Genomic DNA, 26,321 nt, shown 5'->3' on the forward strand with positions numbered 1-26,321 from the left:
ACTAGCTCCAACACAGTGTAACCTGTACGCGCATGATACGTATGACACAATCTTAGTTACTCAAGACTGCCCAAAACATGAATTTTCCAACACCATTCCTATCACATGCTGATGACTGTACATGTAGTAGCCCAGATGGGCATTGGCCTACAAAAACAACTGCAAAAAGCAAAGGGTTACTGCAGAGGCAATACTTTGGACCTCATTACAAGTATGGTGGTCTGGTAAAAAGTGGTGGGTTAAATGCAGTGACAAGTTTAAGGCAAAGGGCCCTTTGGACTAGCTTGACAGAGGGCCCTAGGTGGGCGGAGCCTAGGGTTGGAAGACTTAGTCGCTGTCAGTGCGACATTTATGAACATTTGGGACACAGGTTCCATGTATTGTAAGATCTCTCTGCTACAGGGTTATGACTGGAAAGAGATAGCCTGCTCACCTCACCAGATACTGCGAAATAATGTGGTTTTCAAGGGTCTACTCAATTCCCTCAAGTGGAAAAGCTGCTTTACTCTTCCATCTGTTCATCCCTTTCAAAATCACATATTCTCCTGTACCCCTTCCAAAATCTTCTGCCCTCTTCTGCATCCCTTGTCATCTCCCATAAAACCCCCCACTCCTGTCGCCGGCCATCTGTGCCGCAGTCTCTGCACCTTCAGTCCACTACCCTCATTAGCTCCCATCCACTCTCCCCTCTCCCACAGGGAGAACTGACTTTGCCACGGCTTGAAAAATATAGCACATTCACTGCAGACCTCTAACAGGAGCCTGAGGGTGTGTGCCACTTAATCATTCCTCAAGAATACGTGTGCACCTTTATTTCAACATTTATGCATACACTGACCTAGAAAAAAAAGTACAAACCCAGAGCAAAAGAGAATAAAGACAAGTAGTGTAAAAACATCAATCTACTGATCTTCCCATCTGCTCTCCTCTTTTTCATTTCAGCCCCTCCCCGTTCAAATTTCACACCCAGTTATCTTTCATCCGATCCCCCTTGCTACCATTCTTGTTTACCACCATCCCAATGAATCCCCAGCATGTCTTCATGGCCTGGCTACAATGAATAGAGTATGAAAGCCTACCTCCGCGCTTCTGAGTTCCTCTCCTAACCCACCTCTCATCTGCCTTCTAGTTAACATTCTCCCTTGCCTCTAACCTACCTCTGTCCCTCACTTTCTGATTCCATTCTAGCACTTCATCCATCATGGGCACATCCCTAACAAAGCTGGCCGTGCCGCATGCATGCACTTAAAAACAATGTTTATTGTCCTCAATCTATATAAGTCCAGGCAAGTGTTGTCCCCAGTAACTGTCCATTTACTCCCCTCGATAACTTTGTCAGAATGTCCCTCTAACTCACCCCATTGTAAGAAGCTAACTGCTTCACGGCAAATCTTTTTCTTGTTTATTGCACATTCTTTTGTGATCAAAAGAGCAATTTTCCTCCTGTACATGAATAAAAATAAAGCAATAAATAATTTATGCCTCCTCTACTCTGCAAGGACTGAGTGACGAGGTCCCCAGCCCACATTTCATCTCAGCTTCAACACTCCCAGCATCCCGCAAAAGAGGTCTTTGGCTCTGGGAATCTTGGTTTGAAAGACAGACCCACCCAAAATACAGAAGCATCAAATGGGACATGGTGTGTCTTAATAAATAGCACTTTGAAGCACAACATTTTAGTTTTGCAGTACATTTTGAGGGTGTGAAGCGGTGCAACAGCAGTGCAGTGCGAACATCTGACGTCCTCGCATACCATCCAGATGAGAGAGCCATGGAGAGAGAGCCATGATGCAACGGCAACATCATTTGGAAATCTAACCCATATCCTCCTGGTGACATTACACGTTTGGAAACAACATCTGTTACTGTTCATGGTTGATATTAAGGGTCATTGTTATAAATGGAGCAAAACTAGTACATTATATCTTGAGTGAAGCTTTTTTTGGAATAGTATACACTGGCAACGGAATCACTTCCTAGGGGCACCTAATTATGGCAGATAAGGTAAGATGCAAAGATCACACACTTTCGTTAATTAAGGAAGCCGGAATTTGTGCCTAGTCTTAATTGTACGTATTTTACCAGGTACCTTCCTTGCTCAAGTTGGCATACATATGTATTAGTGTTTGGGTTCAAAGACTTAAAATAATAGTTTGTTTTATACAGATGGCTTAAGGAGTGTCCAACTCACATGATAAACCATCATGACAATAAATAGAGGATTTAAAAAAGTTTTGATAAAAAAGTGTATGGGTTCATTTTGTTTGAATCCTCAGTTGTATAGAGGGGACCACTTCTGTTTGCACTTTTGTGCAGCAAAATGTCCCCTTCATGCAATTTTCATTGATTCCCCCACTGAGTGGAAAAGTAAATGATAAAACACAGTTGAAATCACTGTTGCTTTTCACTACTCCAATATTTGTCTAGGAAAGGTGTAAATGCTACTCGCAATTCAATATTGTGTGATCCATCCACAAAGGACTCCAGTGGAATCTACCTTCTTTTACCAGGTGTAAAGTTAGTGAATTCCACAGGATTCCATTAGTGTGCCAGCCGCATAAAAGCACATGCTGATGGACAACCAAGCAGATTTGGACCTAAAAGAGCGAGTGAACATTTTAATTCCGCTCTGCTCTCCAACTTTGCCTGCCAAATTATGCAAAATCCTTAGCAGTGTAAAAAGTGGCAGTAAATGCTTTCACTGCCAATGTTTTCACTAGGGGGACATGGAAAATTACCCCATATCATTGTACCTTTATTTATTTCCCCATCCTGAATTGAAGCATATACATAACAGCAGGCAAATCAATAAGAATCTATAAATGATCTTCAAAAGACACAAAGTGGATCAACATGGATGACATGGTCTTTGCTTCACACTGCTTGCAGCCAGTTCTGCAAGCTCAGCCCCCACGCCCAATGTCTAATCCAACCGCAATCATAACATATTAAAACCATAATGAATTGTATTAACAAAAAAGTGCTGCAGGAGTGGTTACTGCCATTTACCCGTTACTATCTCTAATCACCTCCGGTTGTGAACGGTCTGCTTGCTTAAACTGCTAAAGACATAGGATCTCAATGGGAGGGCCTGTCTACCCCGGACTGTTTGCCTTTGAGTGGAAAGAGGCTGAGCAAGGGGCCCCATAGGCTTTTTTCCCTGGTCGAACTACTAAATCCTCCTCTGGTTAAATGTGGTTGTACGTCTGTTACCGTTGCTTGACTGCCACATTTCCCCACCGCCATACTAAACGCCTTTTCTGAAGGTAAATCATCCAGCTTACTGCCAAAAACCACCAGATCATCCACGCTGAGTTACTGCTCATTGTAAATTCAAGAGAAATCCCCAGTCCTATACTAACATGACTCTCCACCACTCGTAATCCCATAGTAAGCTCACGGTACTGAGTGGCAGTAACAGTAATCGATTCTGACAGGTTTTGTTTACCTGGCAAAAACATACAATGAGATTCTCATTAAAAGAAAAAAAATGCTCCCCAGGCAGTCAAGCGATTAACTTTGGCCATCAACGGAAAACTTATTTCTAAAATGTCGGTGGTCATTCAAGCCAATGTTGCAAGTATCCTTGTTTATGGAAGCGAAATTTGGGGCCAAGATACGATCAATCCTTGAACGGAGACGAACACTGACTCCTTAGCTCAATTTCAAATGCAATTTTGGAGAAAGATGCTGGCTATGAATCTTAAAACATTTCACAATGCTCAAGTCATGTGTGCAATCAACAAAGCAAATAAGTAACAGCAACGAACTAATAGGTAACATCTAGAGGAATTTGGCTACAAAACCCACTAGGAAGAATAGACAGTAGAAGAAGATGCAATTGGTCCATGTCAGAGGCCCAAGTACTATTCAGGAATCAATCCAGGAATCCACAAGCACAGGGAGTAGAACACAAGCAGTAAGCAAATAGACAGGAATAGGCAATAAACCGTTGAATAACAAAGGCTTGCATCTAATGGCCAAGGTCTTCTATCAACGTGACCACAACAGCGAGGCAAGAAGATTGCTGAAGTCGGATCAAACCTCATCTACGTCAATGCAATGGGTCCACACCAGGACAACTTTTAGCAAAACCTGTACTGCTCTGAATAAAGATCTTTAGCATTTGTTTGCTTTATGCCCAGCCTATGACCAAACAAGGAGAATACAGATCCTCCCACACTTGAGATAGAGTGACTCCCATTATCATGGTGTGATCAGGGGCCAGAGGAGCAGTTGCCTCCAAGAAGCGTGATCGCTAATAGGCAAGATGGGGAAAGCATGTCAAAGTGATTTGGAGTATCCCACCACCCTCATGAATGCAACCCTTTTTCTCTTTCTTTTGTATGATTTTGAAAGAATTGTGTTTTTAAATGTTTTTAAATGTAAACCTTTTTCGTACAAATGAAAGGCAGAGGACCGAAAATGTTTAATGAAACACACATGCATAAGGCTGCCTGAGAGTTTCCTATGATCTGTTTATTATTGTGTTTTGCCATGGGAGTATTGTCGGGAATAAATTATGCAGTGGTGGAATGGTTAGCAAAGTCAAATTGGTTAGTCCACTTCTTAGTGAGTTAGAAGGCCTGGTTTGTTGGTGCTCACTTCCTTGAAACCCTATTGAGTGTGGTAGGCGAAGGGTCTTCTCCAGTATTTTGTGGCTTTTGTGATCAATTGCACCAATGAGGAATTTTCTTATAAGGGTTTAATGGTTAATTGTGTCAGCCTTGTGTGGTTTGCGCGATGTGTTCCCTAGATACTTTGGGATGTATGCCCGTGGGGTATCTCGCTGGATTTGCTCTACCCTCGCTTGCCACTCCCAGAATGTATTTTGGCTGAAAAACCTCTTGATCAAGTTAAGATAACCCTCTGCATGCTATATAACCTGAAGTATCCCAGGGCAGCTTTGCCAGGCAGCCAGCTAAGGGCAAAAACAAAAGGGAGATACCCTATCTGCTGCTCGTGTGTCTATGACCAAGTAAAGAACAGCATCCCGCTTTAATTCTGGTCAATGGTGTGCCACTGTAATTGATGCTGTCGTGTGATTTTGGTCAATACTGTCCCACCTTAACTTTTTCTGTATTGTGATTTTGCCCTCGTGTGTCCCAGCTTAATGTGTGCTACACTGGTATGTGTTCCTTGCTGTATCACTGCAACTTGTGTTATACTGCAGGTTGATCCCGAGTGTCCACTGCAATCTGTGGTACACAGGGTCTTGCCCCCTCGTGTTCCCACTTAACTTGAGATATATTCACCACCATAACCTATGCTAAACTGTGATTGGATCTCTAGTGCAGCACCGTATTTTTGCTCATTGATGTCTAACCTTAATCTGTACTTTGGCGTGATTTTCTCTCTAGAGTTTCACACCATAATTTGTGCTAAACCTCCTGCCTTAATATTTTCAAGTCCTATTCCCAAACACACAACACCTCGGCCACCTAAGCCACTCACACGTGGCAATTTAATATCCCTCCCAACATACATAAAACAATGAAAAAGCTACACTTATGAAACCAACTTACATATCACAACCCTAGCCAATGTATTCTAGAACCAGGGGCTGCCAGTGCTCTCCTCTGGACACATCCATGATGTTAACAACCAGCAACAGACCTGCATGCATAGTACATGGTAGTTCCTGCCTGCACGCACCAACACTAGGGCGGCAAATGTTCTCCATTACCTACTTTTCCCAACACATCTTTCGATCCACCATAGCTCCTGGAGACCAGACTAATGTCAAAGGTGCACTGTATAAATCTGACTAACATAACATTACATGACATGATTAGAGATTGGAACAAGCGATGTGAGTAAGCTGTCCTAGAGAGGCATTTCTCATTTGTTGTGAATAATTTAAGAGTTGATCCGTCAAGAGGCTTCTTGCAGACCTATCAGGTTTAGGGATGTTATTGATGTGCGTTGCTATTGGCTGGTTTAATGAACATGCCCACCATTCTCGCTTAGCTCTCGATGTATTAAGTGATAGAGAAGTAGGTGGATGTGCTGTTTTGAGTGAGATCATGGCTGTGTGTTGTGTTGGTGGACTGATCATGGTGACAGATATAATCCCAGGTATGTGCTGATGCATATAACTGGGAAACTATCCCACTCACAAAGCAATGCATTATTGCTAATTTATTTGCCAATATGCTTGTGCGAGATCCCTGCTGCATGTGCTGTTGTGGCGTGCCCATTGTGAGGTATGGCATACAGTGCTCATGATAATGTTTGTTGTCACCAGAGGGTGTCAGAGAGTTAGTGTCTCGAGTCGTTGAATGAGTCGCAGCTTCCCATGCCTGACCGTAATGTTATGCCCTTTCTAAGGCATGTAAGGAGCCAGGTTTTCATGAGTTTCTGAAAGGTTAGGTGGTCCTCCTGTACGCAAAGTATTCTTTGCCATAACCCGTCTGAGAAAGGACCTCATTACGAGTTGGGGGGTGTAATCGGTGGTAATTCCATCGGACGGAATTACCTCTAGTTTTTAGTGGTAATTCAGCTGGCGTTAGTTCTGCTGGAGCTTAGCCCACTGGCGGAATATCACTGATATTGGGTGTTCCTTAATTCGGCGGAGTAGTGAAAGTGGTGACGATTCTGTTACTGTCACTTTTTCCACTTACCGCCCAATTCATAAAGACCCCCAAATACTCCCTCTTGGTAAACACTGATACACATGGACACAGCCGCATCAACGTGTAAGAGTTAGGAAGTAAGACTAGGTTGCAATAGACACACCAATCTCTAGCCTCCGCCACCTGCTGTCACGTTCAGTAAATGGCAATTGTCCTATAAGACTGCTTTCCTAAGATCATATCTCCTTTTGCTGCTTCCTTCATTAAATAACCAGAGTCCTGCCACAGTTTCTTCTCCTCCCTCATTAAATTCATTCCTCCTGTGCTTAGACTCCTTTGTCCCACTCAACCCTTTTCTGTGCTCTATCCTTCCCTTCACTCCCTACCTTGTTGTGTCCACCTCTGACTTGTCTCCATACAGCCATTTCCACCTCTTGCCCTTGCAGGTACCTTCGATTCTTCACTGCTTGTGACCACTTTCCAGTGTGCAGTTTAATTGCTCCAAACAATCATCTTGCATGCAGATTGCCCCCCATCTTGTGCAGTCTCTTGCCTGTCCAGTAACTGCCCTCTGTTTTCCCCACTTCCCCACACCCATGTGCAGTCTACTATCCTCTAGCTATGATTTAGTTGTGTTCACACTAGAGGATGGAAATGACCCTGAAATCTCTGTAGTGAGGCCAGTGTACACGTGCCCCCAGGAGGGACTAATCATACAGATCTCCAGGACTCTGCCGTTGAAACATCTGGGAAATGAAAGTATGTTGGCTAGATTGCTCTGCCTGGGGACTTGTAGAAGAGGCCAATGGAGTGAAGATGATGCTATGAGTTTGAAAAAAAAGGCTCTTGACACACAAGGGTAGTAGAACACCTCTATTCAAGCTTTGCAGGGAGGTGTTGGGGAGATACCTATAGACGGTGGGGTACCATCACAAACAGGGGGCATTCTCTGCTAATGTTGTGATCAGGATGGAGGAAGTAATCAAAGTGACCAAGCCAAAAGTCCTAGAATTGTTAAGCCAATATTCAATCTCCATTCTAATTCACGGAGAGTTTCTAGGGCATCTGCGCCCAGCAAAGTTCCCTTTAATACACAAACAATGCCAGGGTGCTTTTAAGTGCATCAGCATACTTCTTTAACTGGCTTTGACAGATGGTGGCGAAGGTGGCCTGTTTTTTGACACCCTGAATCCAGGTGATGCCATCCTACCGGCGAAAGATCTTTAAGAGATACCCATCTTGCAGTGGGGGTTCACTTCCTTATGATCCCACCGTGGCAGAAAAATGTAGGGTCCCCTTATTGTCCCAGAGCTCTCCTTCAGAAGGGTTTCTCCCTTTCCTCGACTTGGGTCCTTTTCAAGCTGCAATAGTTATACTGCCCTACCCAAGATTCACCCCTCCCACCTAGACTAAGGGGCTCTTCACCAGATCCTCTAGCTGCAAAGGTTCCTTTCACCTCTAGTGGCTTTGCAGCTGCCTCCAGGATCTCGGCTAGAACACACAGCGGGCTACTCTCTAACTTCTCTTCCGTATCATATGGGTCTGGCCAGCTTTTGTTTCAAGGCCTCCATCAGGCCCCTTCTTTCGTCATATCCTACAAACCATATCCCTCTTACATTGTGGCTTATTTTGCTTAGCCACCTTCTGCTTCCTAACTCTCCTATAAGGGCCTATTTGACGTTGCCACAGCACTCTCCCACTCATCTCACTGCTACAACACCAACTCCCTGCAATGCCATACTAACTTACACATTCTAGTGGTTTCTACCTCTTTTTATTTATTGACTAGGAAATGAATGTTTGCAGTCACATTTCGGATTAGTGGATCTGTTTCGCTGGGTGTATAATTGGTACATGATAAATGGTTCCACCACTTCCTCATTTGTGTGTAGCTTTCTTCTTTGTGCAATCAGGTGTTAATTCAAAGGAAAAGAGGTACGCGCGCCCTTCTGCAAGAACAAACTCGGCTTAATGACCTGTTCTATGGGAATATGCCCACATGAGAGTCCGCAGTCACATTTTAGCTCACTGTATCTTTCACAAAGGAGGAATATCCATTTGCATAGCAGTCTTTGTCCCACCCACTTGAGCAGTCCAGCACGGAAATGCTAGGCAATCCTCCTTTGAACAAGAGTACCAACAGCAACCCCAGACACGTGTTCCGGCCTAGGTATTAATTCAGTTTGGCTCACACCTGGGGTCCCAGAGTACCAGGGTCTTAAATATGTTTCCCACATCTTGGCAACATGTACTCTGGGTTCTGATGCCTTTCAGGATTGCATTTGCTTGCTAAATCCAAGTCTGGGCTCTGTGTAATTACTCCCTGGGGTTCCCCCACTAGACCAACACCTGCTCTGCTTCAGACTCCAGTCCATGACGCACTCCGGTGTACTCATCGAAAAATGACAGTCTGTAATTAGAGTCCAGGGTGAACCTAGAGCAGGTGGCTAGCTTCTCAGGTAATCTATACAAAGATGAGAAACAGATTACCCCTCTCTCTGCCAGTTAGGATCTGGATTTGTAATGTTTTTACACGGTTAACATATTAACATATGTATATAGATCCACTAATACATTAGATCATTATCATGCCACATATCTTAGAACCACTCTTATGTTTGACTGAAAAAGGAATTTTATTAAATGAGTAATACATATTTAGATAAAAATATACATAGTATTGATACAAACATTATTTAAACAACATAGTTAGTCACGGGGTCGATTTTAATAAATCAGTAACTCTACAGCAAAGATGTAGGTATTATCACAAAACTCTTGTTATTTTATAGTCTTTTGAGATTGTCGACATGTTTCGGCCTTTAGATTATATTAGACACCATCTCTAGTGGCTGTTCCACCATCATTATCATGGCCTTCTTCAGGACAGAAAAATTGCTTCAGTTCAGTAGTAATACTTTCATGTACCCCATTACTGTTTTTTTCAATTTATCCAATAAAAGCATGAGAAGTTTTTCTAGCAACAACGACATGGCAACCTGGAATTCCGACGCGAGCGGATCTACAATAGTGAAAAGAGACAGATGGAATCAGCAATTTCAGCTTCCGTCCTCCTTGCAAAAAAGGCATTGTCTCTCTAGATGCACTTTATATAATCAACGCGAAGGAGCCTAGAAGTGGAGAATAACTAAAATGTTATCCCACAACGCCGGGACATAAGATTCCAAAGGAAGTTGGGATGACTTTGAAGAGGACAACAGTGTTTGTTGATTAATTTAAGCACTTCCTGCAAATTATCTAATTTGACTGGCCACATGGGCTAGAAAAACTGTTAATGCCTTTATTGGATACATAAAACATATGCATAAGCAGCAGTGCATAAAATCTCATCTCTTTATTAAGCACTAAAGGTATTCATTACAAATAGTACACAGGCGGCGGAAACCAGACAATCAGGTGGGTAGGAATGCAGGCTTGAAACGCTGATGCTAGCCCGCATTCCAGCCAGCCTGATTACCAGCTCCCCCCACCGCCATCTTCCCCTCAACCGTCTTTTTAAAAAAAAACTTCCCACCCTCCACTCACCTTCTTTTGGCATCGGCGGCACTCGCCGTCACAACCGCTCCTTCTTCCTGGCACAGCTGGCCGCCATGGAAAGGGAAGAGGGGGTCTGTACGGAGCCCCACTTTCCCTTTTCCATGGCGGCCATCTTTGTAAGGGATTTTCCTTCATTCAGTGTGACATGCGCAGTGTCCCATTGAATGAATGAAAATCCTTTATTTTTTTTGCACCCCGGTTTACCGCTTTGGCATTTGTGATGTCTTGGCAGTGCACAGTGGTGGCACAAGTTATGGTTGATTAGCTTACAATAACTGGTGAATTTCTGAGTTTTTTCATTGAATTTCATAGGTTTTTATTAGTGCAACATAATGTCCCTTTGACAAAGTCTATTCAGTGAATTGCACAGGTTTTTACCAGTGCGTGCTATTTTCCTACAACTTCCCAATATCATAATTACCCCAATATAGCAACATTTTTGTCCAATTTACAGTTTCACCTTAAAACCCTGCCATTTCCCACCTTCTAGCATCATTTTTAACACATCTATACACCTTTTGCAACTTTCTCCACTGTTTTTGCATCCATTGAAGTATGCGAACATCTGACGTCCTTGCATACCATCCAGATGGTGCCACGTGTCCATGCACACGTGTGCGACATGATGACATGTTGGTGAAAGCGCCTGCACCTCACTATCCGGTCCGTGCTTCGAGGACAGTTCGGAACTGCATTTTCTACCAGTCTAGGAATTTTCAAAATGTACCCTTGCACATCTCCTACACCTAAACGTACTCATTATCCAATTAGCAATCTATTACAAAGCACATACCTGGAAGAATATTAGCAAAACTGCTATTTATCTTAAAAATGGCATTAGTCATTGCCATCGCTCCTCCCCAAGAGCCACCACCAGCTGAAGGACCTACACAACGAAAAAAGCACAGTAGTTCCAAAGAGAATGAAGACGACCAAGAACATGAGGTTGAGGAAGTGCCTACCTCTAGCACCCAGAGAGAATCATGGATGTGAGAGTTATTTACCACTGTTGGGAATGTACCAAAGGTTAAAGCTACCAAAGTGAAATGCACTGAGTACAATTTTCTACTCAGTCGCAGACTACCCGGACAGTACTCCTATGAGACCACCTCCATGCACTGCCACACCAAATCCAACCACCGCAATGCTCTCAGAAAGGCTGTTCCTTTCTTAGCAAGTGGTAGCCTGTCTTCCTCCACATCATCTTCCTCATGCAATACTGTAACAACACAGCCTACTTCTGTGGGACACAAAATCCCAGCAGCTACCTTGCAAGCAATAAAAGAGGCTGTTGACCCATATATTTTGAAGAGAACAGTCATCTGCATATACTGCAACACACCACTCTGCAGGGGGAAGCAATTTTCGAAGTGCATTGGAAGCTGTAATCAAGGAGCATGAGAAACACTGCCCCTACCATAGAAGTAACACATACGCAACATCTTCCCCTGTCCACCTGCACTCCATATTAGTGCTTGGTGCCTCTTGCCTCATTTCCCTCCCCACCTTACGTTCTAACCTCTCCTGCAAAAAAGAAATATATCAAACAACAAAAGGAAAATTCCTTTAGGAAACACCTTTCACAGTTAAAAAATAGAACAAAAAAAATTATCTTATAGACTCCATCTATTTTACATTTCCCATTAAAGTACATGGGCTCAATAAGATTTTCTAACATTTCCATTACCATTTTGTTTTATTTATTTATTTTGCAAGCGCTCACACAACCCACGGGCATCGAGGCGCTGTTACTAGAATTTTTATTGTTTTTAGTTGCAGAGTTGTTTTTGTCTTAGTTGTGTATTTATAACGTGCTTTAATACCCAGAGGTTTCTAAGCGCGGACCCGGGAATCGAACCTGTGTTGCTTCGTGTCGTCTTGCTACCAAGGCGAGCATGTTGCCGCTGAGCTATCCTCCTGGGATTTTGTGTTATGCTAATGGAAATAATGTGGCGTTCATACCCCGTTCCAAGGACTTTAATGGGGGATAACGACGCGGCAGCCCAAGTTATTGGCCAAAGTGAAGCGAGTTCGGATAATGAGGGCTCGAGACCGTTATCCCCTGTTCCATCCCCTGCAATGGGGGATGAAGACCATTAGCACCCCGGGTTCCCAAAGCGGTAAGCCGGGGTGCTAAAAAAAAAAAAGAACAGATTTTTCTTCTTAGACCAGGATGCCTGGGATGTCCCGCTGTAGGAAGGAAAATCCTTTTCCAAGATGGCCAACATGGAAAGGGAAGGCGGGGCTCCGTACAGAGCCCCTGTTCCCTTTCCATGGCAGCCTGTAGAAGGCGAAGAGAGAACCCTATGACCATATTGCCACAAGCACCATTTTTTTTCTCTTTCAAACCTATCCCACTTTTGAATAACTTTACCACATAGCCGGTCCCAGGTGGACATGGCCACTGTAACCCCATTTGTCGTCCCTCGTGTTCATGGCCAGTAGCCAGATTGTCCAGGTCATGACCTTATGCCATGACCCGGACAATCTGGCCACTGTCCTTGGCCACAGGCTATACCTCAGTCACCAAAAGTATATCATATTTTCTGTACCTACATTACAATACTTGTCAAAAAATAAAACACAGGCGCAATTGCAAAAGCACGCTTTAAGGTCCTTGCCAATGCTACTTACATCAGTTTTGCTGGAAATCCGCCCATGTTTTATTTTTTCAAATGTGTCAAAATATGTATATATACATACAATAGTCATATAACTTAGCCCCCACTTTACAAAACCCATTCAGACGTTTTACAAACAGTCAAGGTTGGGTCTATAATCTTTCTGGAAACTTTTGACCACATTTGTCAAACAGCAGCAAAGTTATAAGCCATTTAAAAATGTGGAGGCCCCCCATTTAATTTAGCCCCCTCTTGACAAAACCTCACCAAACTTTACAAAGACATTTATACCTAGATCTAAAATGTGTTTGCAAACTGTTGTGTAGATTTGTCAAATGGCACCCCATTTATAAGCCTTTGCAATATTTTGGGACCCCCCTCTAATTTTGCCCCCTTTTGACAGAATCCCACCAAACTTTTCAATACGATTCAGAATCGGGTCTCAAATAGAATTCCCAAATGTCATGCAGTTTCATTGAGTGGCGCCATAGTTATAAGCCATCCAAAAACAGCTTTTTACCAACCGTGTAATGCAGAAATAGGTACAGATGTCCCACAACAGCGGAAATGTTCGCGAACATCACAGGTGAGAATCCGGACTGTTTGTGTACTTCGTGGATAAAAAACACAATTTTGACATCAGGCGCCCTCTGAACCAATCAGTGGTCTGTCTGCAGACTGAACAGGGAAGTGAGTCCGCGGACCAAATCCAGATATCACTATATTTTATTTACCTGCTTTTAGCCCGTTTTCAAGAAAACTACTAGATAGATTTATACCAAATTTACAAAAGCATGCTTTCGGGACCGAGCCACCACTCCTGCCGCAAATTTGGTGAAAATCCATCAATTGGTTTAGGCTGTAGGTGTGAGCAAAAATGTGTTTGCATTGTGTCGATGGAAAAAAAATGTGGGACCACCTATAACTTTGCCCCCCGCTTGACGAAACCTCACCATACTTACCAAAACAATTCAGAGCGGGCCATATACTTTTTTTGCAAAGTTTGGTAAGGATTCGTCCAGGGGGAGCGATGTTATAAGCTCTTCCTATGGTCAACATCATGGAAGTGTTTTTCAGTGGAGGTACTAGCATATATTTGGGCACATGGAGCAAGGAAAAGTGTTTTATATTGGTAATCCGGACAAATATTTTGGGGACATGGCACATGAACATGTTTAACGATATCGGTGTGTACGGTTGGTGACCTGGCATCCAAGCATCCCAGTGTATTTTTTCATTTTCTAGCCAAATGAACTGGTTGTAAGCTTTACAGCTTTTTAACCCTGGTTTCTCAACAATTGTGCCATAAACTGCACAATTTCAACCCATTACTTTTTAACATTTTCTCGAGTGGGGGGGGGGGGGGGAATTCCATTGAAATCTCCCCCTATAGAGGTTCAAGCTCAGAGCTAACATATACCTAGACTGATTTTTATGTGGAAATGCCCTCCTCAGGCTCTTCTATCCCCACTGCCCAACCGGCACCAAAAGCTGCCTCCGCAGGGTGATGGTTACTTGCTCCTCCATGAAGGTTTTCTTTGACAACAGTTTGTCTTTATTATATATTTGTTTTTATCCATAACCAGCTCATTTCCCAGGCATAAAGGTTTAGCCTTTCAGAAACTTTCCCCAATTGCGCCGTGTTTGATCTAAGCCAAGAACGCTTCTGTGACCTAAAAGTAAAATTGGCAATCATATTTGTAATGGCCCTTCAGTGATGGTTCTCAGTGACTGCCTTTTGGAGTTAAAACGTCTAAGAGCTGGTGTTACCCCCTGCTGTGTGAAGCCATTATTAAAGCCAGGAGGTTCATCAGATGCCTTCTTAAGAGTTGTGACTTGATTAAAAAAAATAAAATAATAAGCTGACGGCATCAGAGGACATGGCGAGGGGACAGGCACTGCTTGCGATTGGCTGCAGCTCTCTTGTGGACTGTAATGAAGTCCTGCCAGTGCACAGAATACAAATGCTTCGCATTCAACCATCAGACTGCGGCTTTTGTGAGCCAGGATCACAGGACAAAGTATCAGCATCAGCTCAAACTGCACAGGGGCGCGTGTTCGGAGATCCCTGATACATGGAATATGTCATGCAACACGAAACCACATCAGTTCCAGTACAGTCAAGAATTGTGCCAGACAGATCTTGCGGTGTGAGCCTTTTTACTTAAGCTGTGAACAGATGTGTCTTCATCACTGGGAACTTAAGCCAAGCATGGGGCAGTGCCCCAGGCATGGAACACACTACTGTGGCATCCAGATGTTCATTGGGTAGCGAGGGAATGGTCCTCTGAATAAACTGTTGACGTGTATTTGCCATCCTACAGTGAAGGGAAGCGCTCACCCCTGGCATGGAATGCGAGCACCATCTTGGGTTACTAAAGGTGACTAAGAATAGTCTCATTCTTCCTCCACTGTCAAGTCCTGTTAATTTCTACCACTCGCCAGTCATAACCTTGTGACCCATTCTACACCTCTCTAGGGTGCTTGTGTTCATTCTCCTTTGCAGCTTCTTGCACTCATCACACGGCTTACTTGCCACATGATAGATAGTAAGATAGCGCAGTGAGTTAAGTGATAGCTGCAGAGATCTCTGTGTGCATCCTGCATTCATAGGTCTGCGTTCGAGCAAGGCCATCATTTGGGTGTTGATATGTTTACTATGGTTACATTGGGAACTGTTAGAGATCTGCCCGATGACTGCTGTGGCAACCATGATTGGCTATGCCAACCACCGGATTCTGCCTTCAACTTGACTGGGAAGACCTGAACCTTGCACCTCTGGACTTGTGGAATACACCGGTCTGAATCCACCCCCTGCAGCCATCATCTATTCAATGTGAGAGTCATTGTCAAGTCTGCATTTTGTGGAAATGTGCTGCACTGTTGTGTGGACATCTTCCGGCCTCGTCATCTGAAACGTTGCCTGCATTCTCAGCACTCTGCTGGGACCTTGCCAAGCTGCTGATGCGGTCTCTCACCATCCGGAAGAGATTGCTGGGGCCCAAAGCCTGGCCGTGCTGCACCTGAAGACATGGCGACCCTATCCTGGGTCACACCAATGCCTGGTCCCATCTCCTTCTCCTCAGGGGTCTTCATGTGGTGCTGGAACCACAATCAGGCGATCCTCACTTTCTGCAGTGGTCTCTGCGAGGGTTTCTGGAAGCCTCGAACAGCTTTGTGTGAGCCGTCTGCAACCTCATCTACGGTGAGACCCATTGTTCCCACCTATTTGCTCTCCCAACAGGTGGAGCTATATTAAGGCACTTCACCATGGAGGAGTTAGGCCTCGAACAAACCTGGAGTAATACAGAACATATTGTAGGTAACAAAAGAAGGCATATGACACAAGGAAAAAAGAGCAGATCTTGGTGAGCATTACCCAGTGGAGGCAAATGGCAGCATATTGGCCAACAAAGCAGGAGTGGGGATATGAGAAATGCTTAGATGAAATAAGCCCTCAGTATGCACGTTCCCTCTATATGAGATTCCGATTTGGCACCTCAGCGTTGGCATAGCTTGAATACACGTGGACAACAAGAGGTGATGAAACTTGCCCAGTGTGCCTCAAGTAAAGGAGAGTGTGGGGCACTTTGTGTTCCTTTGCCCAAAGTAGAGGCACACAAGGCACCTACTCTGTTACAATTTGGTGTGCGCTTATTATTAGGTGCAGTAGAGCTATGCAAGTCTACCAACAGCGATGTAAATACTTACAGTATCTAAGTTCTTATGTAAAGCATGGCAAATTAGAGAGAACATTGTTGCTGATCGAAATACGAGAATATGAGTATCTTAAAAGCATAGTACATGATGCCCCTAACTGATTCACAGTGTGTCATTAGTAGCAGGACTATTGCTAAATGGAAAGCAAAAAAGTGCCAGCCTCACATGTGGATCAAGGTGGATTATGCAATCATCATAATAACTGAGAACAGCCTGGACCTATGTAGTGACTAATGATGTGCAATGGTTATGGATTCCGAGCTTAGATGTCTTAAAATCGTTTAAGGGGGGCTTCTCCTATTGTGTTTTTAAATCAAGTTTAATTAATTTTACGAATGATTGCTGTACATGGATTTTTAACAAAGACAAGGCATCATTTGATGATTATTAATAATTTTGAACTGGATATAGGACATTTTGTTCGCGTTGCTGTTTTTTAAGTGTCATGTATTGTTGTTGATATTGTTATAAGGCTATCCAGTCGAATAAAGCTAAATAAATGAATCCATTGAGGGTCATTACGACCTGGGCGCAAAGGGATACCGGGCACCGGTAATGACACCGGTGCCGGTAATCCCTTTGCGCCCTATTCCGAGGTCCCTTTGCGGGTCCATCCCTTAACGCCTGGTTTTACCAGGTGTTATGGACGGGACCCGCAAATGGATACCGGGGTCATTAACGGTACCGCAATTTGCGGTACCGTTATTGACGCCTTCCCATTGAGCCCTATGGGGGCTCAAATGGGAATTGGGAATGGCTTTTCAAATGGGGACTTACCAGTCCGGCATAGGTCGGAATAGACCGGTAGGTCCCCATAACACCAAGTCGGTGACGGTACCGTTATGGTGCTAGTCATGGCGCTAATAGCAGGATGAGATGCCACTGATTTCCCCAGAAATGGTCATCCATCAGATATTGAAGACTGAAGAAAGAAAAGTTTCTGAACCTGAAAGGAAGATACTTAGCAGTTTGAGGATACATTGTGTCAAATAGGTACACTCAAATACAGTATATTAATCAGTTTGGTTGCACTAATAGGATGTGCAACTTTGATGCATTTCCTCACCTTTCTGCTATTGCTAACCCTCCTGCTTAAAAAGGCAAATAACATAGGGAGGTGTGTGTGTTGATCATGGCGAAGGCCTACTGATATAATAAAGTAGGCCTTTGCAGCTTGAAGAACACTCTTACCTTCAATTCAAAACATGACCGAAGTGAGGCTCTGTCAGCCGTCTTGCACTGATAACAAGCTGAAGACTGGGGCCTTTTTAATGTGAAATGGTCACTAATATCTGTTCATGAAATTCATGCAGGGCCCTCGCCAAACTGTTTATGAAAATGACTTGGTAGTATGTTTTATCAAACTCTCATTGATTTGTTCCTGGTTTTGCTATGTTTTGGCAGGAGCTGGGCTCGATGGTGTAGAAGAAATTAAGCGGCATCTTTTCTTCTCTACAATTGACTGGAATGTGAGTATGGCCTTTTCTGAGAACAAAATAACTCAAATACATCAAACTGCTGTCATTCATAAAGGATGGAATTTGTAAAGGAGAAAACAGCCCAAGAAGTCCATGAAGTAGTTTTCAAAGGCGAGGACACAGCGAGGACACAGAATTGGACAGATGTCACTCAGTGTTGCAACATAATACTTATATATATACTTATTTTTTTAATTCTTTTTCCCCAACTTTATGGGACCCCCAAACTTTTTGAATAGTTTTTCAACTCATCTTTTTTGACTAACTTTACTTCCACCAAAGTTCTCATGTCACTGTAACCCTTTATCGGACGTTCTGCCCTCAGTGTAAAGTAAGACTCGAAAAGGTGTTTTTAGGCACCCCATTTTGGCCCCCAAGAGAGTCAGACAAGGTTTGCACTGTATAAATATGTTGCTTACATCTGTATCCCTGTAGTATCCAGTCATCATGAGGTAAGCCATACATGAAGCAGGGAGTAGTCTGGAGCCACATAAGTACAGATACGTGTTACTTGTATTAGTTACAGGGTAAGATAGGAAGTTTGTGGAGGGGAGCAGTACAGTAGCATCTTTCCAGTTGTCTTGGGAGGATAGCTCAGGGGCAACATGCTCGCCTTGGAAGCAAGACGATGCGGAGCACCACAGGTTCGATCCCAGTGTCCGCACTTGCTTGGAAACCTCTGGGTATTAAGCACGCTATGAATAAGCTATCATATTAGTTAGGGCTCCCATCCTGTCTGTTCATTGTCATCCCTGGAATACACAGCCCTTCAGGTTCCACATTCCATAATGGATATCTCCCACTCAAGAGATATACTGAGCCACAAACTACACATCTCCCTCTTTTACAATGGAACAGATAAACATACAATCACCAGAACCTAATGGGACGACAGATGCACACAAAAGAGAGCCAAGGGAAGAGAAGTGTACAAAAAAGAGATCATGTCACCTGATTGAACGTCACACATCATCTTACCCATGCCACACCCGTTTCAAGCACAGGAAACACATCACTGTCTGTCCAAGGCTGCCACACTTGGATATGGGCCTGCCAGACCCAATCATACCAGATATCTCCATCATTGATGCAAGAAAACGTCGGGCCCAGTCATTCACATCCTTAATGCCAGAATAACCAGAAAGCCAAACCTCACCAATCTCTCAGCTGCAATGTCAATCTATTTCTTATGAGATTGAAAGGGGCAATGATAGATAGTGAAATGGGACATGTCTACAAGAGGACACTGGTAATCAATCCCCTGTGGTGGGGCGGAAGAAGGAGTTGTACACATAGTCGACGTCCTGATTGTACTTTAATTTAAATAATAAGAAAAAAGACCTATCTCACCCTGTGAACCTAGTGGGATTCCCAACATAACTAAATTAAACTAAAGGTGCTTGTCTATTGTCATGAAGTCCAAGCTCAAAATGTCCTCACTCCAAACAAATATCCTGAGCCAGAGAGAAAGCCACAAGAGACAGTTCCATGAGAGATAATTAACTAAGAGTGGAGAAATCATTTATTGACAAACTGTCAAGAATGTTCTGAGCTAAAAACGCACAGTGAACCAAGCAATAAGAGAAACAGTGGACTTAAAAGACACCAAGAGTGGAAAATTCTCAATGCTAATAAAACCATGGATTGTCATTAAATAAAAAGGAGGTATCTAAGAGAATATCCGGTACTGTTCCCTTCCTTGTGCTTTCTAATGCTGCTTTCGTTTATTCTAGGTCTCCTTTTCCTCCTCTGTGTATATTAAATACTCGGGAAACTCTTGGTAAAGTTTTTAAACTCGTTGTGAGGAACCTCTGTGTGCAGATGGTGAAATTGCAACATTGTTTCTTCCACAAGAGATTGCTCTGGCGAGTTGCACTGCCTTGTTTACTTTGTTTCCTGTGGGACATATTCCACGGGCTGACAACATTGCATATATGCTAACCCCTGGTCTTCTGCTCATAAAAGATATGAATTGATGACTCTGATGTTGTTGGGTCAAATATATTATTAGACCCTTCACTACTAACATATATGACTGAAACACACTTTCATTAAAGGGAAAGGTGTATTTTCCAGAGTTTAAATGTAGGGTCTGCTTAGATACAGCTTAAGGCTCTTAGTTGGGATGGGAATGCATTTACATGGCCCTACATGGTCAGTATTACTAGCGTTCTGGGGAGGGTCCGGGCTAACAAACTGGCCTTCCCTACCTGGCAGGGGGTGTGGGTAGGGTAAAGGTCACCAGCACTGGCTTGAAATGAGGCATTGTGATTGTCCCCTGCAACTTGATAGGGCCCAAGGGACTGTGATCACGGGATACTCCCCATGCCACCAATAGGCCCAACATCCTCAGGATTAGGATGAAAATAGCTCCTGAGCCACCCTTTTGGCAGCTCATAGAACCAGGCAGGGACTTCGTCCCAACTCATATTCTGCAAGAAGACCATTGTTAAGTTACATTTTCTGCAATTCTTTTATCCATTAATTTTTTAAAATCATAATCTTAATAATTTATTAAAATGTGATTAGACCAAAAACTCAACATTGTGTATATGCATGGCTTCCTTTATAAGTACTAGCATTGTTTATATGGTTTTTAATCACAAGACTCTCTTGCTACTTAGCAACAGAAGGGAATTCTATCATGACCCTCTTTACATGGTTTTCCAAAAAGAATATCAAGAAGACGGGTACCCCTCTGGCCCTCTGACATAAAATGACTTATCTGACATCCAATCAGATTCTTCCAGCATTCCTTCTAGTAAAGGTGTCAAGCATGGTTCATGTCCCTGTCTAATGTGATAGTATGTTCATTTGTTGCAGTGGCCTAATCTGCCAAATCTGCTTCTGATGGGAGTTTACGTGGTCTCTTTATTTCATAGTGCCCCTGTACTTTGTGTATTGATCAGAGCTCCCATGTTTCCTCAAAGCATGTGTGAGAACATTTGGTTTTTCTTCTTTCTTGGAATTCTGGGGCTTGTTGTTTTCTCTGTCCTATTTTAAATGTAGGACTACATGTCACAGGTTTCCAGGTAAAAAACAGACTGTGATGACTTTCTGATCCATGGGATGGGGAAATGTGAGTGCTCTGCATGCTTGATCTGCTGTGATCGCTCCTGCTGCTTGAGGTGTTTGAGGATCATCAGATGTTTCTTATGTAACGCTTTATTGAGAAACTGTTTAACAGATTATTTTCTTCAGCCCTCTCTCAGACACATTTCATGCCCTGTGGATCCCTCTCCCCAGAGCTAACAATGAGCCAAGAACGAGGGCCGTGTACAGGAAATATATTGGCATTTATTTAAATAAAAGTAATAGAAGTTAGCGTTAAAATGTAAAACAGCACTTTATCCATGGCACAACACAATCAACTTCCCTCAGCATAAATATATCACAAACGTGAGTTGAAAAGAACACAGTCACAATTCTTCATTTTCCGCAAATTTCACTTCAAGAAATAATTACACTGATCAATAACGAAAGCAATTATCATGCAGTGTGTGCGATTTAGATTTTCCTGCGGGCTTAAAAGGCTAGCAGTGGGATTTCAAGATTGGTACAAATACATATTTCAATTATGATTTCACCCACACTTTTGGTTTAAAAGAAACACAGGGTGATGTAGCCATTTGTTTTTCAGACCCTTCCTACTTTGGCCTGTGTCAGAGAAGTCGGGAAGAAAAATTTGAATGATTTGGGGAATTTTGCATTTCAGGCCCCCCCTGAATGATGGATAAAAAGGTTGGACTGATTTAAGAACAAGGGCACCCCTCTTCCTTAAAGAAGTTGGGGTTAGCAGGACTAAAAAGATTACCTAATTAAATTGTAGGTTATAGTTTTCAGCACACACTGGGAAGTGAGCTTTGTTAATTTCGAATTTTAACAAAATTCATCTCTGTAGTGTACTGCCAAATGGGTAATTAATTGCATTAATATTTTAGTTAAATAGGCTAAGAATCTACACAGTTTTGCCCTCGCCCCCCTCTATAAAGGCAAAGGATTCAAGGCAATCCGACTCCCCCACTTTTTGGTTTCCCAGGGCTCAGTTCTACTTACAAAGAGAGCCTCTGTTTAAAGTTCAGGAACACCAGCTGCATCTAAGGACACTCTAGAAAGATAGGGCAGGGGTCTGTTCACTCCACTTTCAAAGATGGCCTCCCACTCTCCACCATAGGACCCGGTCAGCTCTGAGGCCTTCATAGAAATAGGCAGCTCCACCCAGATGCACTGTCAGCAATCTCCTCTGGTATTTCCTTACATCTGTCAGATGGTAAATTTCAGAAGCCATCTCTGTCCCTCCCTCTGTGTGTCTGTCTGTCTCTCTGTGTGTCTGTCCCCTCCTCCTGGTGCAGTCCCCCTTATATGACAGCGATGACACCACTAATTTTGCATTCTTGGCAAAGTACCCTGAAATAATTCCCACAACTAGGATTTGACAGTTACCCTTCTCCCTCCTCCCAAACCCAGCCTCCATGTCAAGATTTGTTTAGGGGTCCGGAGCAACATACGGCAATTCCCATTTGTAATCGCCATTTGTTCTCCTTTCAAATCTATGGCAAAAACGAGTTATTTGTCATAACTTTATAATTTTACTAGCAACTGCAATAATACACATATTTTCTGATTCAGCTAATCATGGAGAATTAGATAAGCCAACCACCAGGTCTGTACCATATAGCACGGCCATGTGGCACCTTTCTGCCATTTCCATAAAAAGCATAACAATTATGGATATGTAAGTTATTGCCCATATCTCTGATTTTATTCTCCGCCCACTCACCAATTTTCACATTTGGAGCATGTTCAGTTCAGCCTGAAACCTAGTTTAACTGGCCATGATAGTTCCCTGAGTTGCAGGTGGAGGAATTTTAAATCTGCAAAATTGCCTGGAAATTACCTAAACAATTGTACATAGATGAAGAAAGTCTGCCCTATGGTTGCTGAGAAAAAAGCCTAAATGATGACAGTTGTTTTAAATTAAATGTGAAGCTTCATGTGGGACAAATGGCCCTTCTCCTGCTTCCGGCCTTTTGTTTTCACTGGGTCAGCCTGCACCCAGAGTTTTTCTTTATCAGTCTCTTTGTGTTGGAAGCTTACTATTTGAGGATTTTGCCCCCATTTTCACACATATTGGTCATGCTGCAGTCAAGGGGAACGTCTCCTGCAGCCATTGCCTTCAGAGCCAGCAGGTCTGGAGAGTACTGAATTTCGACACCTTTAGCAGGAAACCTTATTGCAGCAAAAGGGTTTGCCTTGGGCTGACATTGTTCCATGAAAACAAAGTGGCTTTTCAATTGTCACTGGTGTTTTGTATGTTAAACATAATACACATTGCTTGTTGTCAACCTGCACATCATGTCTTTTCCCTGATATTTTTCTGTTAACAGTGATACATTTTCACATTTAAACTGCTTTTATTTGCACACACCTGTGCAACCCATTTTTGTGTCAGTGTTTAAAAATCCTGTTTTCCATGTGAAAGGGATATTTCATTCCTCCTTATTTTCGGAGGTAAAATGCTGCTTTTCCTTTGGTAATGACAGGTAGGCAGGTCTCTTTTCCGCATGGCTCTTCAATATTACTTGGAAAAACCAAAGGCCAAACTGTTTTTATTTTCAGTGTTTCAAATCCTGTTGTTCACGTAAAAGGGACTTCTGTTTGGGGCCTTTGAATGCACCCCACACTTAATTCTTCTATGTTGTCTTCCACTGATGCTTATAAGCTCTCCTGTGAAAATCTGAGATATAGGATCGGCCCTAACCTTTTCCATAACATTCTCAAATATTACAGAGTTTTTCTATAGATTGTTTTAATTACTGGGAGAGATTTAGTTTGCAGCAGCTGTGTTTGGTTTGGTCTTCTGTATTCTGGCATCTTCCTTTTTTTGATGTAAGTATGCCTCAGTTGTGTGTTGCAATTGCTTTACATCCTATGGCCACCCTTGCTGGTTCTTGTTTTTATTTGTAAACCTTTTGGCAGAGCATAGGCCTTATTTGTCACTTTCCTTACACTCATGTTATTGACCCCACTGCCCCCTTAGATTTCTTCCTGCCTTAATTGGTTTGGATTTAGAATGCACCTCTAATACTCTTTTCCTCTTTTTTGATGTCTGCTGAATCAGATCATCTTCTGCTCCAGCCCTAGGGAGTGCTAGTCACCATTCCTTGGGCCTTCTCCTTTGCCTCGGCCATGATTACCCCTGCATCAATTAACTGATGTCTTGGGCACAGGCTTGGTTCATAGATGCTAGCTTCTCTCCTGTTAAGAGTTGAGTAAGCCTTTTGCTCCTCTATTAGCTCCATAGTGTCTTCTATACAAACGATACAGCTCTATTTAGAGGTGTCCACTTTTTTGACTTTCATTGGGCCTCATTACGAGGTAGGAGGTAGCCATGGTGCTATCAGCACCATGGCTACCCCTTTACCGCATACCGGGTCTGGGTTCTCGGAATGGGTACTTACCGGGTCATTCCAACCTTGGAGGACTCGGTAAGTCCCCATTCTGAGAACCATTCCCCATTCCCATTTGAGCCCCCTTAGGGTTCAATGGGAATGGGGAAGTAGCTAATAACGGTACCACAATTTGCAGTACCGTTATTAGCTCTAAAGTCCCTTAGCGGATCCCGTCCTTAACACCTGGTCAGACCAGGTGTTAAGGAAGGGACCCGCTAAAGGACCTCGGAATATGGAGGTAAGGGATTACCAGCACCCTTACCGGTGCCGGTAATCCCTTACCTCCTACCTCGTAATGAGGCCCATTGTCTGTTATGTAATACAATATTTCACCTGTGACCATCACCACTATAGTGGTTTTACGGCACATGATGCTTTCCGAGAGGTGACATATTATGGCCCCGCCCCGAGGTGCCAGACCATAGTCCATGGATAGTGGGGAAGAAGGTTGGGGAGGAATAGGAAAGGGGGATTAGATAACAGACAAGTAATTTAGTATGACTAAAAACACTTGGTGTGAAGTAGAGGAGATATGGTTGTGGTAGTATGGATGCATGTTTCTCAATTGGATTTCTTCTCCGAAAATGTGAAAACAAATGTCATGGAATACACAGCTCAGCATAAAACAATGGCTTTACTGTAATGGCAAAATCTAGCCCAGACGATGTATGGTATTAGTTGTAGTTGGTGTGTGGTTGCGTGATGGGCTTGAGTGCATAATTCGGTAAATGCGTTCCATTTACCTTTCCACCCTCTGCTACCTTTTCTTCCTGCTCTTCAGAGAATGTCTTGTGCTGCATGTGCCTGCAAGTGCAGTTCCTTTTGTGAGATTTTAGAGTTGCTTGCGCTGCATGCGGTTATTACCAGTTTCTTATCCAGTTTTTGTGTTTTATACACTGGCTCTGCATCTGTCTCTGTTGCCCAGACATACGTTTATTTTAACCGAGCTTCGCAGTTTCTTCTTTTTCATGAGGGCCATATTCAAATGCTTTTTTTGGGGTACCTAGTACACATCCCATGTTTCGTGTTAGAGATGGTGATGCATGCCATACATTTCCCCTCTCAACTGATCAGCAAGTAGGTGAAAAAAAGAGATTGTCCTCTGCTGGAATGATCAAGCCCTTTACCTTTCGATCCCAAGCACACAGATGAGCTCTTTGTGACCCAGTGATGAACACTGTGATTGGTCCCTCAGTCATAGACCATTTCCACCCTAGTGATCAATTATTTTCCTCAATGCTAATTTTGTTGCCTGCCAGTGAGGAGCCACAGAAGTTCAAACCCGTTTTATTATGGCCTCTTTAACAGTCAGTTTAAAATACAATATTGCACATTGAATCAATAAGTGTATTTAATTGTAGGCCATTTTGGGTCATAAGAGTTGAATTAAAATGAAAAATGTAGAGTGCAGGTGGAACTGTTAACACCCAGCTCACACGTCTGATCCCTTTTTTCAAAGTCGTTGTCCATTCTATCACTGCTCTAGTTACAAAGCTCTCACATGTGTATGCATTATACTTAACAAGGCAGCAGGCACCATGGCATCCCTGATTCTTTTTACAAAAGCCCTTTCATTATTGGTACGCCACCAATTAGTATGAAATACGCCAGAGTGATTACATTGCCTGCTCCCTTATTGATGAGCTATTTGCTCTTAAATGGTGTGTCGCATCCACAGTAAAAAGCGGAAATTCAGTTTGCTTTTATCCCCCAAAGATCCCCGTTTGTTTCTAGATGCTCAGGGGGTCCTCCTGCTGCTCAATTATTAGTATATGATTTGATTCTGATCCATTAACTCTGACTAGAAATGAAATAATTGCCTCAGACACCATCAAATTAACCAATTTCAGGAGTACATTAATCAGAGATTTCTTGTACAATAATTAGTTCCAGAATTACCGTTGTTAGCAATGGAAA

At 43.1% G+C, this 26,321-nt stretch overlaps 1 protein-coding gene across 3 annotated transcripts in view; it reads left to right on the forward strand.

Moving 5' to 3' along the window:
- Positions 1-26,321, forward strand: part of RPS6KA2 (ribosomal protein S6 kinase A2) — a 1,317,456-nt gene that overhangs the window by 744,212 nt on the left and 546,923 nt on the right. For all 3 annotated transcript variants that reach the window (XM_069607706.1, XM_069607704.1, XM_069607705.1), the window contains exon 11: positions 17,879-17,943. In XM_069607706.1, the coding sequence (XP_069463807.1) occupies positions 17,879-17,943 (65 nt within the window). The remainder of the gene's footprint in view (positions 1-17,878; positions 17,944-26,321) is intronic.

The sequence above is a fragment of the Ambystoma mexicanum genome, chromosome 4q (assembly GCF_040938575.1).
Source record: "Ambystoma mexicanum isolate Mex_15411 chromosome 4q, UKY_AmexF1_1, whole genome shotgun sequence".
NCBI lineage: Eukaryota > Metazoa > Chordata > Amphibia > Caudata > Ambystomatidae > Ambystoma > Ambystoma mexicanum.